General features: G+C 37.4%; 1 protein-coding gene across 1 annotated transcript in view; it reads left to right on the forward strand.

Annotated features, from left to right (window-relative positions):
- Window positions 1–19,351, forward strand: part of LOC126091843 (uncharacterized) — a 443,987-nt gene that overhangs the window by 228,840 nt on the left and 195,796 nt on the right. The window contains exon 19 of the mRNA XM_049907099.1: window positions 6,973–7,144. Coding sequence (XP_049763056.1) covers window positions 6,973–7,144 — 172 coding nt within the window. The remainder of the gene's footprint in view (window positions 1–6,972; window positions 7,145–19,351) is intronic.

The following is a 19,351-nucleotide window of genomic DNA, read 5'->3' on the forward strand; positions in this document are numbered from 1 at the left end:
CTATTAGTAAAACTAACTTCATAATGTGCCAAATTTAGTTCCTATTTAATAAACATGATGCAGGAAGTTCCATTAAGTTGTTTGAGTAATACATGCCATATATTATATTCTCATCTTCATATGGCGAAATCTCAGTGGGCATTCTCCAGGGTTAAATAATGGGCTTGTTACAGTTCTTCTTCTACATTCATAATCAACCATTTTATTCTAATCAGGGGTAAAAGTAGTCCTTTTTATTGATAATAAAAGCATTATTACATATATCATTTTACATGCATATTAGTAATGTATGCATAATATGTAATAATGCTTTAAGACTTATTTTGCTTCCTGATTCAAATATTACTGTCAAGCCAATCAGAGAAGCATCCATGGAGAATATTTGAGAAGCATTTAGTAAGCAATGCAACAGATTTTCTCTCAGTCAGTTTTGGTTGAAAAAAAGGTAGAATTAATTATGAGATGTTGTGGAATATTCCTGCTTCAGCCCCTATAGTTACATAAAGCTCCAGTAGTTGGTGGTGCTATACATAGCCTTCAAAGGGTGACATCTGTGATGGAGATGCATTCCAAGCTGCTATTGAGTTTATTTTGGTGGGAAACCAGAGAACTGCAGATATTCAAAGACATGTACAGAATGTCTACAGAGACCTGCCAGTGAACAAAAACATTGTCATCGGGTGACGCATCTGTCATCATCACAACAATGTTGCACAAACCTGTCGGATCTCTGTGTACCAGCCTGCCACACACAGCTGTGACTCCTGCAAGTTTGGAACATATATATGCACTCATATGAAGTGATCGACAGATTACAAGCAAACACCTTACTGCTCAAGGGGACACCTCTGTCATTAGTGTTGATACATCCATCCACCAGTTGGGGTATTCAAAAGCCTGTGCCCACTAGGTTCCCTGCCACTTAATACTAGACCATAAAGAGCAATGAATGCCCACCAGTGCAGAATTGCTTGCATGTTATAAGGCCTATCATGATAATTTTTTGTCAAACGTCATCACAGGTGATGAAACATGGGTTCATCGCTTCGAGCTGATAACAAAATAGCAATCCATGAAGTGGCACCACATCACTTCTCCAAGCTGCACCCTCTACCAGTAAAATCATGGTGACAGTCTTCTGGGACTCTGAAGGAGTTATTCTCTTTGATGTCCTCCATGATGATATAATGATTGCTATTGTGCTACCCACAGAAAATTGAAGAAATGACTTTAGCATGTCTGTCGTCACAAAAATGCAAATGACTTCTTCTGCTCCATGACAATGCACAGCTTCACACAAGTCTGCTTACCAGAGAGGAGCTCACAAAACTTCATTGAACTGCTCTTCCTATTCTGCACTACAGCCCTGCTCTTGCACCTTCCAACTGTTCAGCCCAATTAAGAAAGCACTCTGTGGAAAGCAGTATATGGATGATTGGGAGGTTATTGATGCAGCAAGACATTGGCTCCAGCATCAACCAGTATAGTTGTGGGCATACAAGCCTCCAAGTAAGGTGGCATAAGGCCATTGCATTAAACAGAGATTATGTTGAAGTATATGGCTTTGTAGCCAAAAGAGTGGGGATTAATACACTCTATTGGAATCTTGATTAAAATCAACCAGCTTTCAGAGTAAAGTGTGTTGCTTTACTTATTGAATTCTTCTTGCAGTAAGTGTAGTGTTTGCTAACTCATTTTGCGCAGATAAACTAACTGTAAACTTTGAAAAAACATAGCTCATCTGCTTTTGTTTTTTCAAAAATACCACATCTTCTATGAATATAGTTTACCTACAACAAATAAAAAATATAATAGAAAAATCTAAGTTTTTGGGTGTGTATAGGATTACTAGAGTGATGATCTCATTGATGAAGACAGATTAGATTAGATTGGATTTGCTTTCATTCCAATTGATACATAGTGAGGATGTCCTCCAGGATATATAACATGTCAGAAAAATAATAATGCATGACAAATATTTAACTAAAACAAATAAGCTAATGTACCTTCCACAGGCCCTAAGTGGAATGATCATCCTTTTTTGTTTTATTTTTATTTTTTAATGAACACTATATGAAAGGATCATTTTACAACACTCAGTTACTAAGATTACATAAATGCACTGAATTTAAAACTGAAATTTTTCTTTTTTACTTCTAAGGTAATAAACATATAATAGAACTACTACAATACTTATTTACAATGAACAAATTGCTGCACTGAAATGGTGTAGAAGTTCAATTGTGGCTTTCCTTAAACTGAATTTCATTGGTTGTTAAGCTTTTCTTGGCTGCTGGCAAGTTATTGAAAATGTGTGTTACTGAATAATGCACACCTTTTTGTACAAGAGTAAGTGGCTTTAAAACCTTGTGAAGATTATTCTTATTTCTAGTACTCATTCTATGAACTGAGGTGTTGATTTGAAAAAGTGGTATATTTTTAATGACAAATTTCATTAAGGAATAAATATATTGGGAAGGAGTAGTTAGTATCCCTAGTTCTCTAAACAGGCCTCTGCAGGATGTTTTTGTGCCCAGAAAACTTTAGCTTGGCTTCATGAGTTACCCCAAAAAATAATCCCATATGACATTATGGATTGAAAGTAAGCATAGTATGCCAGCTTTTACATTTTTATATCCCCTATGTCTGACAGAATTCGCATTGCAAATAGAGATTTGTTTAGACATCTCAGCAGTTCTGTGGTGTGCTCCTCCAAGTTGAATTTATTATCAAGCCCAAGAATTTAACACTGTCCACTTCTTCTATATGCTTGTCATCATATGTTAGGCATGTACTCGTGGGACACCTATTACAAGTTCTGAACTGCATGTAGTGTGTTTTTTCGAAGTTTAGTGACAAAGAATTGGCTACTACCATGTGATTAATGTCCACAAATATTTTACTAACCGATCTATCTAAGACTACACTTGATTTGCTATTTATTGCAATTTTTGTATCATCGGCAAACAAAACAAACTTGGCATCTGGTAATGTTACTGATGAAAGGTAATTGATATATATAATAAAAAGTAAGAACTCTAAGATGGAACCTTGTGGGACCCCACATGCAATTAGTTCCCGGCTGGTTGATGCCTGATAGCTTAATACATGTCTCTTTCCTAATAACACCCTTTGTTTCCTGAAAGATTTTTATTACAGCAAAGTAGAAACTGAATGACAATTTTGACTGGCAGCAAGCAGTTAAAGAACAAATGGATAAAGATAAATACTGCATAACAAGTAAGAGGCAGGAAAGTTGAAGACACAAATCTTATTTTGGCTTCTGTAGTTACATGCTATGTTATGGGGATGTGGAGATTTCAGTGTCTATCAATACTGTCGGCATGTAACTACAAACAGACAAAAAATTAGTTATATGACTATTTTTATGTTAAAATTAAAACTTTGTGATTACCCCTCATACATAACAACAAAGAATGGACAAGATTCAAGTGCTCCAGTAAAAGGGCAAAAGGGCAGGAGAGAGATGGGAATGGGGGGGGGGGGGGTTAACGTACAGGAGAAATTCAAATTCAGTGTTTGATTATTAGGTGGTTATTAGGCAGAGCATCTTACTTGGCCTTAAAATGAAATTCTAGTAGGCTGGAAAAACAGAAAATTAGTCTATTAATGTGTTTGCTTGGTAAATAGTCAGAGAATTATCCTTTCTCAGATCCATAAACCTATTAGAAATAGATATGTACAATTTTGAAGTTCTTGTGTCACTAGTGTGATGGTGTAGGCATAAACAGAAAGCGAATAGACTTACAGGAACCATTGTTCATGCAACTGATTAAAGAAGGGGCTACTTAGTATGATGGAGGTGTTTGGGAGATATCTGGAAGTTGTTCAAGGAAACAGTGAGGCAGAAAGGCCAAAGAAAGATAAAGGAGCATGAAGAACAGGAGCACAAAATATACAATAAAATGAAACAAAAGATTTGGAAAAAATAAATGGAGAATGAAACTTGAAGATGTTGAATACAGTAAATTTGCAGCAGGTACAAAGAAGATAAGGATAATAGAACTGAAGGCGGGATTGCAAGAGATAAAAATAATTTGGGGAAGAGACATAGTAGTGGCAAGGAGAGAAGAAGAAAATCATTACTAATGGAGACTTGTTAAAGAGATGTAGCAGGACTGTAGGACATAGAAAGGAGAATTATGCCCTCATGTAATAAAAACTGCAATTGGAAAAGACTGTAGGTGTGAAATACTTCTGAAGCCTAGGAAATAAGATTCCTCAGTTGAAGGGAGTGAGGGAGAGTGGCAGAATTCATGACGTAGTTTTGGAACTGTGCATCTCGAGTACAGCCTTGTGTGAAGATCAAACAATGACTGTGAGAGAAATGGAGGAGAAGAATTTAATAAAATCGGAATTGTTGTGCTTCTGAAGGCTATTAAAATTGAGCAGACAACCAAATAATAAAGATAACAGATACAGTTATGGAATACAATCAAGAAAAGTAGCCTTTGTAGAACATTTAACATTAAGAAAGACAATTAGGATAACATACACTGGGGCATTTTGGAGCTATTAACTTGACACAGATGAAGGTGGACCACGTTGGGGATAACTGATAATGAGTGTAATGCATTTCTATCAGTCAACATTGTATGGATGTAATCAATCCATAGCAAGGGCTAGTTATGATAAAACTTCTTGTATTCAAGTTATTTGCAAACTTACATACAAATGCAATCATCTACTTAGCTATGTGTAAATAATTTAACATTTTCATAGTCTTCAAGTTATAAAAGCTATGTGTTACTAAAAATTGTTTTAGTTCTATTTCAAATTTATGGAATTCTTCAATTTTCTTTATTGTAGCAGACAATGCAGGAAAAGTATTTTAGTTTGATAATTTTAGAATTTTTGGTAAACAGCTCTTTTGTAGGTGTGTCTGTAAGAATCATCTCTGTTTCTTGTTTTGTTGTTATGAACCTGATTGTTTAGCGTTGAAAATTCCTGGTGATTTTTCAGAAAGCACATGCATTCATAAATACACTGAAGCAACAAACAACTGGTATAGGCATGTATACTCAAATACAGAGATATGTAAACAGGCAGAATATGGCACTGCAGTGGGCAACGCCTATAGTAAGACAACAAGTGTCTGGCGCAGTTGTTAGATTGGTTGCTGCTACTACAATGGCAGGTTATCAAGATTTTAGTCAGTTTGAACATAGTGCTACAGTCAGCGCACAAGTGATGGGACACAGCATCTCCGAGGTAGTGATGAAGTGGCAATTTTTCCATACGTCCATTTCACGAGTGTACCATGAATATCAGGAATCCAGTAAAAAATCAAATCTCCGACATTGCTATCGCCAGAAAAAGATCCTCCAAGAACGGGACCAATGATAACTGAAGAGAATCATTCAGTGTGACAGAAGTGCAACCCTTCTGCAAATTGCTGTAGATTTCAATGCTGGACCATCAACAAGTGTCATCATGAAAAACGATTCAATGAAACATCATCAATATAGGCTCTCGGAGCCAAAGGCCCACTCGTGTACCCTTGATGACAGCATGACACAAAGCTTGACACCTTGCCTGGGCCCATCAATACCATCATTGGGCTGTGGTGAGTGGAAACATGTTGCCTGGTCACACGAGTCTCAATTCAAATTGTATTCAGCAGATGGACGTGTATGGGTATGGAGAAAACCTCATGAATCCATGGATCCTGCATGTCAACAGCAGACTGTTTAAACTAGTGGAGGCTGTATAATGGTGTGGGGTGTGTGCAGTTGGAATGATATGGGACCCCTGATATGTCTAGATACAACTCTGATAGGTGACACACACGTAAACATCGTGTCTGATCACCTGCATCCATTCGTGTCCATTGTGCATTCCGATGGACTCGGAAAATTCCAGCAAGACAATGCGACACCCCACACATCCAGAATTGCTACAGAGTGGCTCCAGGACCACTCTTATGAATTTAAACACCTCTGCTGGCCACCAAACTCCGCAGATATGAACATTATTGAGCATATCTGGGATGCATTGCAACATGTTGTTCAGAAGAGATCTGCACCCCCTCGCACTCTTATGGATTTATGGACAGCCCTGCAGGATTCATGGTGTCAATTCCCTCCAGCACTACTTCAGACATTAGTCAAATACATACCACATCGTGTTGCGGCACTTCTGCGTGCTCGCGGGGACCCTACATGATATTAGGCAGGTGTACCAGTTTCTTTGGTTCTTCAGTGTATATAAGCCAGAAAGTGTCATTATTTTAAATTCTTTATATATTTCCCTGCATGGCTCTCTACAGGAAAACTGATTACATTGATCTTTTTTGATAAATTAGTATATGCCCCAACAGTAATTCAGTTTATCATGTAGAGGAAATTTCTTCTGATCCAAATGAATGGTGAATTTGCAGTCATATTAGGAAACAATTATTTAGAACTGTATTATCTTTCACCTTTGTAACAATATTATGATAAGGATAGTTCCTACTCACCATATAGTGGACATGCTGAGTTGCAGATAGGCACAACAGAAAGACTGTCACAAAATGAGCTTTCAGCCAACAAAGCATCTGTTGGAGATAGACAACATACACAGACACACTCATGTAAATGCAGCTCATACACACATGACCACAGTCTCTGGCTGCTGAGTCTGGCTGGCCACAGCAGCCAGAGACTGTGGTCATGTGTTTGTGAGTAGCGTTTGCATGGGTCTGTGTGTGTATGTTGTCTATTTCCAATGAAGGCCTTGTTGGCTCAGAGTTCACTTTCTGACAATTTGTTTGTTGTGCCTATCTGCGACTCAGTTATCCTTTTCATAATATTGTTACATTCCATCCTGAATTTTTCATTGTTTAACTTTCACCTTTCATTCATTTGTGTTTGTTACATTTTTGTGTTATTGATAAGGAACTTGTTAATTTAATTAATTATAATTATACAGACAATAATAGTAATTTATGTCTATGTGACATTTTCTTAGGTAAAACCCATGCAAGGAGAAGCATTCCGTACAAAATTTTTGTTGCAAACATCTGAGGCAGAGGATGTAGACCAGCCATTGAGTTACAGTTTTGGATACATTTCCAAAGGATCCACCTCTTTGCCTACGACTTCAAATGAGAAGTTTGAAGCCTATCTTCTTTTACCTCCTGGTGAGCTGTCAGTGTCCCATTGTTTTATGGATGTATTTGTATGTAGTTAGTAAAATATTATATGAAAAAACTGTCATACAGTGTAGCAATGCAGCTGTATAATTTTCCTTAATGGATTTTGCCCCATCTTCCAGAGTAAAAGAAAGAGTGTGAAGAAAAAGTATTGAACACTACCTCAATTAGGGATTTAATTTAAAAAAACCTGAGAAAGCAAATGAGTAACATGGAGATGAAACATCCATACATGTCTACATGTTTCTGTAGTGCATGAAAGCAAATCACCAAATACTGAATGCAGGATTCTGACACTTTTTCCAGGTGGATGTGTGTGTTTATCTATGAGTGAAGGGAAAAAATAAATGCTATATGGTGTCTATATGTAATAGGAAGCCTATAAATATAAAATGTCCATAACAGGTGAATACTGTAAGCATGTAAGTTAAGTAAATGAAGCTCTTTCAGGTTCACCAGTTGATTCGAGATGCATCATGGTTTTGTTTAGTTACTAAAGAGCCAGCTATGGACACAAGATATATCATGGTTTCGATCAGCTCCTAAAGAGCAATGTGTGTGTACTTTTGTTGTAGAGTGTTGTCTTCAGACTAGCCCTCACTGTCTTTAGGTTTAAAGAAGAAATGTGTATCCAAACTTATAACTACTCCTAAACATAGAAATGGAAGAATTACTTAAATAAGCAGCCATACATACATTGTGATACATCTGAATGTTTTGGGCATTAGATATATAGGGCTTTTAGTGCACATGGTAACCAAGTCACATCAAGAAAGTTTTGAGAAAAACAGACATAAAGTTTTCACTAAATAGCTAATTACAGAGAAAGTACACCATTTTAAACTGTCTGAAAGATAGAAGATACATTGTGTAATGTGTTCTCATATTGAAGAAAGGTAAATTTAAGTGCTATTACATGCTGCCTTGAAAAAAAAAAGTGAAATTGTGTACTTGATTCTTTTGTGCAATGAATGTATTGTACTTGTATCTTCCTCTTTATTCTAGTATTCAGGTTTTATTAAGAAAACAGTAAAGAAAATCATGTCTTGTAAATATAATTATAATTTTATTCCACATGTTTGCTTATAATAACTGATTTGAAACAAGAATTTATGAAAATCTGATTCAAATAAAAATGAATTCACTTTGGTCTGCTTGCTCACGGACAATTGAGGAAGCTTTTGTGGCAATGTCACACAGTATGTTCTTGAAAAAATTATGATGTTCAGGTCGAATTTATAGCAGTAAAGACTCCATGTCCTTTTTTTTCACTTTTGTTGCTGGTATATGTTTGGTATAAAGATGGCACTGCTGTATGTTACAAAAATGCGTCAAAGAATGGATGGGCTTCTTTCTTAAGTCAGTTTCATCAAATTGCACATTATGGTTGTAATCTTACCCTCCCATGCATCACTATTAAATTTCTCTGTCTCTAAAAGATTCGGAAGCTTCGAGAGGCATAAGATATACAAAAGAAAAACTTTTAGTGTCAGTTAGACCATCAAAGAGAGCAGCACCGCTTGTTCCTGCTACTAATAAGGCAAGTACACCATTCATTTGTTACATATTTTTATGTGCTTCAAACAGGAGCGACTGCAGTAATGGATAGGAACTGTGATCATTGTGTACAGATGTTAGCTGAGTTGGTGACCCTTCGCTCACAGCTCCAGGCTGCTTTGGCTTCCATCACACAGCTTGAGGCTGCTGCCAAGGGTGTGATTGTGGGGGATGCGAGGGACATCGAGCTCATCCCATGTGTCCTCCGATCGGTCCACTATTGTGGCTGCCCTGGGTACTGCCTGCACTGAGGTTGACCCCTCACCAAAGGTCAAGTGGGAGACCATTCCAAAGTCTGGCAGGCAGCGAAAATCTTTCCAAGGGGTTGATCGTAGGGCCTCCTTGGATCATTTGATGAACAGGTTTCAGGCGTTATCTGTGGCTGATGATGTCTCTAAGCTGAATGCAGTTGTCCACCCTGTTCCAGAAGAAGCTTTTCAGCCCACAAGGTCTGGGCATTCACAGAGGGTGGGTTTGTTGGTAGTTGGGAGCTCCAATATTAGACACATAATTGGCTGCCAAGAAGGGGAAGGAAGCCAGTGTGCACTCCGCATGCATTCCGGGGGGAGTCATTCCAGATGTGGAAAGGGTGCTTCCGGATGCCATGACGAGTACAGGGTGCAGCCAACTGCAGGCGGTGGCTCATGTCGGTACCAGTGACATGTGTCGCTTTGGATTGAAGCAGATTCTGTCTGGTTTTGGGTGGCTAGCGGAAATTGTAAAGACTGCCAGTCTTGCTTCCGAGCTTAAGGCGGAGCTCACCCTCTGCAGTATCGTCGATAGAACCGACTGTGGTCCTTTGGTGCAGAGCTGAGTGGAGGGTCTGAATCAGAGGCTCAGGTGGTTCTGTGACCATGTACGCTGCAGATTCCTTGACTTGCGCCATTGGGTGGTGGGTTTCCGGGGTCCGCTTAATAGATCAGGAAGTCCACTACACACAGGAGGTGGCTACATGAATAGTGGGGGCTGTGTGGAAGGGACTGGCCGGTTTTTTAGGTTGGAGGGTCTCAGGGAACCACAGAAGGGACGTCCGTCTAAATGTGGGCAGGTAAAATACAGTAAGGTAGTTGTAGAAATGATCGGTATTGTAAATTGTCATAACTGTGTTGGGAAAGAACCAGAGCTCCAAGTCCTAATAGAAAGCACTGAAGCTCAAATAGTTGTAGGTACAGGGAGCTGGCTAAAGCCGGAAATAAGTTCAGCTGAAAATTTTTCAAATGATCTAACAGTGTTCAGAAAGGATAGATTAACTACAGTTGGTGATGGAGTATTTATTGCTGTCAGAGGTAGTTTGCCTTGTAGCGAAATTGAAGTAGATAGTTCGTGTGAAATAGTATGGGTAGAGGTTATACCTGACAATTGGACTAAACTATTAATTGGATCATTTTTTAAAAAAACCGGACTCGGAAGATATAGTTGGTGAACAGTTCAAAGAAAACTTGAGTCTCATTTAAAATAAGTACTCTGCTCATACAATTATAGTTGGTGGTGACTTTAATCTACCCTCAATATGCTAGAAAATTATACGTTTAAAGCCACAGGCAGGCATAAAATGTCATCCAAAATTGTACTGAATGCTTTCTCAGAAAATTATTTTGAACAGTTAGTTCAAGAGCCCGCTTGAAGCATAAATGGTTGTGGAAGCATACTTGACCTTTTAGCAACAAATAATCCTGGACAAATAGTGAGTATTGTGATGAATACAGGGATTAGCGAGCACAAGGCAGTTGCTGGTAGGCTGAATACCGTGCCACCTACAACCTTCGAAAAGAAATGCAAAGTATATCTATTTTTAAAAAAGCAGATAAAAATGCTCTTAATGCCTTTTTAAGAGACAGTCTTCACTCCTTCCCATCTGATCATGTAAGTGTAGAAAAGTTGTGGAATTTTCTCAAAGAGATAGTGTCAACAGCAATTGAGAGATATATACCACATAAATTAATAAGTGATGGTACTGATACCCAATGGTACACAAAACGGGTCAGATTGTTGTTGCAGGAGCAACGAAAAAAGCATGCAAATTTAAAAGAATGCAAAATCCCCAAGATTGGCAAATTTTACAGCAGTTTCGAAATATGGCACATACTTCAGTGCGAGATGCTTTTCATAATTTCCACAACAAAATTCTGTCTCGAAATCTGGCAGAAAACCCAAAGAGATTCTGGTCATACATAAAGCACACCAGTGGCAAGACACCATCAATACTTTCACTGCATGATAACAATGGTGAAGTCACTGATAACAGTGCCACTAAAGCAGAGTTCTTAAACATGGTTTTCCAAAACTTCTTCACCAAAGAAGATGAAATAAATATTCCTGAATTCCAATCAAGAACAACTTCCAAGATGAGAAACATGGAAGAAGATATCCTTGGAGTAACAAAGCAGCTTAAATCACTTAATAAAGGCAAGTCCTCCAGTCCAGATTGTATACCAGTCAGGTTCCTCTCAGAGTATGCAGATAAAATAGCTCCATATTTAGCAATTATATACAACCACTCACTCACAGAAAGATCCATGCCTAAAGACTGGAAAATTGCTCAAGTCACACCAATACCTAAAAAGTGATGTAGGAGTAATCCACTGAATTACAGGCCTATATCACTAGCGTCAATCTGCAGTAGGGTTTTTGAACATATACTGTATTTGAACATTATGAAGTATCTCTAAGAAAATGATTTATTGACACATAGTCAGCAAGGTTTCAGAAAATATCATTCTAGTGAAACACAACTAGCTCTTTATACTCATGAAGCAATAAGTGTTATCGACAGGGGATGTCAAATTGATTCCATATTTTTAGATTTCCAGAAGGCTTTTGATACCGTTCCTCACAAGCGTCTTCTAACCAAACTGCATGCCTACAGAGTATTGCCTTAGTTGTGCAACTGGATTCATGATTTCCTGTCAGAAAAGTCACAGTTTGTAGTAATAGATGGAAAGTCATTGTTTGTAAAGTCATCAGATGATCAAAATGACTTGCAAAATGATTTAGATAAGATATCTGTATGGTGCAAAAAGTGGCAATTGACCCTGAATAAGGAAAAGTGTGAAGTTATTCACATGAGTACTAAAAGAAATCAGCTAAATTTCGATTACGCGGTAAGTCAGACAAATCTGAAGGCTGTAAATTCAACTCAATACTTAGGGATTACAATTACAAATAACCTAAATTGGAACAATCACATAGATAATATTGTGGGTAGAGCAAACCACAGACTGTGATTTATTGGCAGAACACTTAAGGTGCAACAGGTCTACTAAAGAGACTGCTTACACCACACTTATCCACCCTATTCTGGAGTATTGCTGTGCGGTGTGGGATCCGCATCAGGTGAGACTGATGAATTACATCAAAAAAGTACAAAGAAGGGCAGCTCATTTTGTATTATCATGAAATAGGGGAGATAGTGTCACAGACATGATAGATGAATTGGAATGGCAATCATTAAAACAAAGGCGTTTTTCGTTGCGACGGGATCTTCTCGTGAAATTTCAATCACCAGTTTTCTCCTCTGATTTCGAAAACATTCTGTTGGCATCCACCTGCATAGGGAGAAATGATCATCATGATAAAATAAGAGAAATCAGGGCTCTCACAGAAAAATTTAAGTGCTCGTTTTTCCCGCGGGCCATTCGAGAGTGGAACAGTAGAGAGACAGCTTGAAGGTGGTTCATTGGACCCTCTGCCAGGCACTTTATTGTAAATGGCAGAGTAATCACGTAGATGCAGATGTAGGTTTTCTCTTCTTGTTGGCTGCAGTTCTCGCATCTAGGCGTGCATTCTTGAGGCTCTAATTTTTATATAATGTTGTGGGTCCCAGAAGACTAAATAGTTGGTGATGTACTGTCTGTTGGTATTGTTCTCTTTTATTTTATCCCATTCTTCTATTCACACTGGCTTCACAATCTCCATTTTCATAAAACCATCAATTACATTATTAGTGACAAAATTGAAGACTACATGTGATTCCGACAGAGGCATACCCACTACTACTAACATTCTGTGGTACTCACAATATTCCAAAAAGTTTACAAAGCAAAAGAGTTTACAAACTTTCTTGACAAAAGAAGGATCTGCACAAGGTATATCATTATTTTATAAATGAGTCCAGAAGTGAATTTAGTAAATATCCTCAGATTGTTCAATTAATAAGAGGAATTTTTAAGTATGCCAGATATTTTGTAATTTCAAATATTTTTAAAAGAAGAGTAATTATAACTGTTAGTACATATCGATTGTAAAAAAAATTATTTCTTTTTATACATTTTTATACATACATTGTATACAAAATCAAATGAAATTCTTTCAATAAAACAGCCAAGAATGTTCACCTATGTAAGATTTAAAATACCTTTTGGTATCGTGTATTTCTATAAAGAAAAAAAAGGCAACGCTAGAGGAGGTTGTCCCATTAAAGGGTTCAGAGAATACTTAACATCAAGGCAAAAGGTGTATCTCTTTTGTAATGTAACCAGCAGCCAGAGACTGTGGTCATGTGTGAGTGAGTTGCATTTGCATGAGTCTTTTTGCATATGTTGTCTATATATGACAAAGACCTTTTTGACCGAAAGCTCACTTTCTGACAATCTTTTTGTTGTGCCTATCTGTGACAGCATCTCTGCTATATGGTGAGCAACAACTATTCTTTTCATAATATTGATAAATAGCCAAGACATTCATGATTGGATCTTGACATAATTTCATGAGTACCATGTCATTTTGATGTTCTTGTTTTGGATGGTACTGTAGCCTGTGCATAAGATTATTTTATTATGTGTAGAGGCACATCCCTTAAGGTGGTGCACTAAACATGAGATCTCTGTCCTCCCCCAGTTTCAGGTCACATGTACATAATTGATTTTTCCCAAACCGACAGAAAATATTCCAACATTGTACCCACATAGATTTCTTTAATAGTAAGCTTTTGAGGTATCCTTCCTTGTGAATGGACAGCTTTTTGCTGGTCAAATGTAATTATATAAGTTTCATTACATGCAGTACTTTAATCTTCTTTGAAACATTGTTTTGCTCAATCTACTTTTGCTAGATGAATGTATTTTACAATCCATAAAGCAGCTTTCTTTTCAGTGTTCTTTTCACATTTAAGGTGCAATTTCATTTCATATCATGTGGGAAAGGTATCCTTCAAGAGCATATTGAAACATAAATTAAATTAGGGGCTAAACACATTACAATAGTACTTCTTTTTCACTGGGATTTCATATTTGTCTTCATGGTTTTTCTTATTTCTCTTTTTTTCTCCTTTTTTTTCTTTTTTTCCCATGAAACTTGTGTGTAAACAAAGATGATGTGACTTACCAAATGAAAGTGCTGGCAGGTCGACAGACACACAAACGAACACAAACATACACACAAAATTCAAGCTTTCGCAACAAACTGTTGCCTCATCAGGAAAGAGGGAAGGAGAGGGAAAGACGAAAGGATGTGGGTTTTAAGGGAGAGGGTAAGGAGTCATTCCAGTCCCGGGAGCGGAAAGACTTACCTTAGGGGGAAAAAGGGACGGGTACACACTCGCACACACACACATATCCACCCACACATATACAGACACAAGCAGACATATTTAAATATATTTAAATATATATTTAAATATGTCTGCTTGTGTCTGTATATGTGTGGGTGGATATGTGTGTGTGTGCGAGTGTGTACCCGTCCCTTTTTCCCCCTAAGGTAAGTCTTTCCGCTCCCGGGACTGGAATGACTCCTTACCCTCTCCCTTAAAACCCACATCCTTTCGTCTTTCCCTCTCCTTCCCTCTTTCCTGATGAGGCAACAGTTTGTTGCGAAAGCTTGAATTTTGTGTGTATGTTTGTGTTCGTTTGTGTCTGTCGACCTGCCAGCACTTTCATTTGGTAAGTCACATCATCTTTGTTTTTAGATATATTTTTCCTTCGTGGAATGTTTCCTTCTATTATAACTATATATATATATATATATATATATATATATATATATATATATATATATATATATATATATATATATATATATATATATATATATATATATATATATATATATATATATATATATATAAAAAAAATCAGGATTAAGATTTCCTTTCCAGATACTTTTCCCCAGTGTATGGCTTTGGAAAGATGCTATATGTACAACAACTTTAGTATCACCAAATTATTGGCTGCCTTCTTCATATCCCAGCCATTCAATTCACTAAAGCTTCATCTTCACATGTTATACATATATGAGTAGCCCAGATGCAAAAGCTGCTAAATGCATTTTTTGTCGATTTTGAGTTGAGCAATCAACTGATTAGAATTTTTCGGTGCCTACAAGATGGAATAAGTTTCAGGGTGCAAAACCCACTGTAAACAGTTGAAAGTGGCTGTATAAAATTGTGTTCAGTTGCCAAACTGTTAACTGAATGTTGTTTTTGGGTGAAAAGCCCACTAAATATCCAGCTTTGCAAAACTCGCCAAGTTCAACAGGCATGGCAGTCACTGTCCAATGTCCGGATGCAAAGCACATCAACTGACATCAGACTTACCAATGTAGACATTCAAAGTGACCTTTCACTTTGTTACGATTAGAAGGGATATTTTTCTAATTCAGAGTTAAGTTGGTCATGATATAGTGAACGTGTAACACAGCAATGAAGCTCTCACTACCAATGCGTTGTCGAAATTTACACTGGTAAGTACAGTTCAACTGATCAGGAGAATGTTTGTTGACGTATTTGAGTTAGTGTTTTGAAGAAAATAAGTGATTTTGTGGACAGTTTAAATGCAGAAGATGGTACAAATGAAGTGGAAGAAATTGAAATAATGGGAATTCTGCAAGAAGTTGAATCCATTGTTGTAGTTGCAAATGACCAGAACGAGTCCGAGGGTGACGGTCTCTTCCAGAAAAGGAAGAGGTATCCTGATCAGTGGAAAAGAAATATTTGAAACTAGGAAGCTAAGAATATGAAAAGTATTACTAAGCAATATTATGCAATGAAAACTGTGTTGACACTAATTGTTACAAAGTACATTTTGGGATTAGTGAAAGTTATCGGTAACTGGCATTTCCAGATTCAAAAAGCCAAAAAAATCGTGTTCACGAAAAGCAGAAACAAGAAGATTTGTCTAGTTTGTGCAGAACCCTTCCACAACTTTGAACCTGGAGAGGAGAAGAGCATCCTCATGAGGGGAAAAAATTTCAGCAAAGGAAATAGCCCAACAGCAATCACAGCTGGTGTAGAACTTTCAGAAGCCATACTTGGAGATGTCAAAAAGCTTTTGGAGCTCCACTTTAGTGAAGACTGGATGACCAACAACAAACTCCAATTCTACACCAAGTTGTTAGATGGGTAGAAAGGCACTCTTGAGTTACTCCTGCTGTTGCCAATCGTTAGAAGAAGCCAGAAGCGATTTTAGGTTGATGGACAGTGTTGTAGTCGATGTCACTTAAAAGCAATTTTCAGCTACTTTCATCATTTAGAACTTTTTGTTGCTGTTTTAACTAAGATGCAACTTTCAGCCAATTTTATTATTTTATAAAATTTTGTCGATGTTTTACTCGGATGCAATTCGGAGCTTATTTTCTACAATATCTTCTGATGTCAAAATTGGGATGTTGTATTTTTGTTAAAACCTAATGATGAACATTCATGCTTGTTCTCTTTCTGCCATTAAGTAAGTCAGTTTTTCCTAGTAAAATAATGTCACCTTCATATTTTTAAATGCCAATATTGTAGAATTTGCAGACTTCTCTTTACAATAAAATGTATTCTGTTTACATTCGCAATTATTAAATTCTACCTTTTTGTCATTCCTAACATATCAACAAAAAGTGGATTTTGCAACCAAGTGTTTGTTTTGCAATTGGATTGATACATTTGCAGAACCCACTAACTGCATAAATCGGGTGCAAAAACCATTAAGTCAATATTCCACTTAAGATTTTAATGTATAAAGCATATCACAGATTTCAGCCATTCATACAATGTAATTAATTATCTTTTTATGAATATAATAGAAGGAAACATTCCACGTGTGAAAAATATATCTAAAAACAAAGATGATGTGACTTACCAAATGAAAGTGCTGGCAGGTCGATAGACACACAAACAAACACAAACATACACACAAAATTCAAGCTTTCGCAACAAACGGTTGCTTCATCAGGAAAGAGGGAAGGAGAGGGAAAGATGAAAGGATGTATTTTAAGGGAGAGGGTAAGGAGTCATTCCAATCCTGGGAGCGGAAAGACTTACCTTAGGGGGAAAAAAGGACGGGTATACACTCACACACACACACACATATCCATCCGCACATACACAGACACAAGCAGACATTTGTAAAGGCCTTGTAGGAGGATGCTCTGAACAGCCAGTGTGGATGTGGGAGAGGAAAGACTAAGGACTTTTATTAAGGATAGAAATTGACGGGTGTGTTCATTGGCTGAGTTGATGTGTAGGTGAAGGATTAGGTGGGTGAGGGCAATGGATTGTTCAGTTTGGAACTGGTATAGGGACTGATGGAAAGAAGGGTTACAGCCAGAGATGGGAACTTTAAGTGTGAGGCCTTTGGGGGTAATGCCAAATGTCAGACAAGCCTAAGAAAATAAAATATGGGAGTGTAATCTGGCTAGGGCGAAGGCATGTTTGCGGAGGGAATGTAAATAAAACTTAATGGGGTCATTGTGGGGATGGTGTGAGGGTGACATGGTATTAGAAGGTGGAAAGTGTAACATGAGGCTGAAACGAAAATGAAAATAAAAATATATGGGGAGAGATAAAGGTGAACTGGAAAGCAACTGGAGATTTGGTGTGAAAAAAGGCGAAAAAGTGTTGGTTATAGCTGGGCTATGTTGATCATGTGGTGAACTTGGGTTGGAAGACAACAATGTGCACAAAGGTTAGGTGGTTGTGTTGCCGCCAAAAACACGTTAAAGGGTGGAGCAATTTGGGAAAATTTCGAAAAAACTGCGTGTAAATGTATTAAAGGGAGTGGTTTTGTGGTGGCAGATTGTGAAAATGAGGCTAACAATTGTCTGACGAAGAAATAATGACGTTAAAACCTGTGGGAAGTGGCTAAAAAAGATCAGTGATGTGGGAAAAACGGAAATGGAAAAAAAGGCGAAAGTTATTAGAACTAGCCGAAATGGCTGTTTAATAGCTGAAAGGAACTGTTTGTGAACTGGAAATGGTGGATTTTATAGCAGCGGTAGTGTTGAAAGCGGAAAAAAATTTTTTCGTTATGGTTTGGCAGTGGGTTATGTATTATTGAGTATATATAGGCGGGATAAAATTGTATGCTAGATTCGGTAAAGAGGAGAAGGTGAATACAAGGTGAAACTACTTGCAAAAACAGAAAGAGAAAGTAAGATGACAGGAAAGATTTCGAAATGCAACAGTGACAATAACAAACGTAATTGTTGGGTTCAAATTAATGATATGAATATAATAGAGGGAAACATTCCACGTGGGAAAAATATATCTAAAAACAAAGATGATGTGACTTACCAAACGAAAGTGCTGGCAGGTCGATAGACACACAAACAAACACAAACATACACACAAAATTCAAGCTTTCACAACAAATGGTTGCTTCATAAGGAAAGAGGGAAGGAGTGGGAAAGACGAAAGGATGTGGGTTTTAAGGGAGAGGGTAAGGAGTCATTCCAATCCCGGGAGCGGAAAGACTTACCTTAGGGGGAAAAAAGGACAGGTATACACTCGCACACACACACATATCCATCTGCACATACACAGACACAAGCAGACATTTGTAAAGGCCAGGTTCGAGTCCCAGTGGGGGCACACATTTTCACCTGTTCCCGTTGATATATATCAACACCTGTCAGCAGCTGAAGGTAGTAATATATAATTCTAATTTAATTATTCATTTTGTCATTATATTGTCAGAACTTGTCTTCTTCTACACCTTGACACCTATCATCAGTTACTCTTCTGCCTGCCCCAGCTTGGGCACTTCCTGGTCTACCAAGCCTTTGTCGTGAACCACACATGATGCCGATGTTCACATTTGGAGGTTATATTATGTTAGTTTCTAACGTGGAACAGACAGCTCACTCTAGGGTCCATAACAGTCACTGTTTATGACATTACTTTAGAATAACGTAATGTAGCAAGCATGAACTCAGTGTCCACATATGAAAACTGTATGATACCATCAGTGTACATTACGTATGGTGACTTTTTATTCTTGGTAAGAATTGTAGTCTCAATGTATGTCTTCTTGTTATGCATTGTTGCATTAATATATTATTACCACAACTTAAATATGTTTTTAGAATAATTTTCATCTCTGTTTCATTGGATTGTGTAACAAGTGAACCTGCTCACACAAATTAAGTTGTTGTGTCCCAATGTTTGGCAGCTGAGGACTAATCAATGTTTTTTGTTGTAGTGTATATTGCATGATGGAACTTTTATATTAAATGTTTACATTTCTGTGCTCTTAGATATTATTTTTTTAATACTACAGATCTGAAGATGGCTGGTAGATAAGCCAAAACTAGTAATCTATGAAATTACATTTGCAACCTATGCCTATCTATAAAGTGCAACAACCACAAATAAAAATGTTTTGCATTGCTCAGTTGTTGTTTCACAATTGTAAGCCCATACCAATTCCTTTAGTGTTGCTC

Source organism: Schistocerca cancellata, chromosome 7, assembly GCF_023864275.1.
Source record: "Schistocerca cancellata isolate TAMUIC-IGC-003103 chromosome 7, iqSchCanc2.1, whole genome shotgun sequence".
Classification (NCBI taxonomy): Eukaryota; Metazoa; Arthropoda; class Insecta; order Orthoptera; family Acrididae; genus Schistocerca; species Schistocerca cancellata.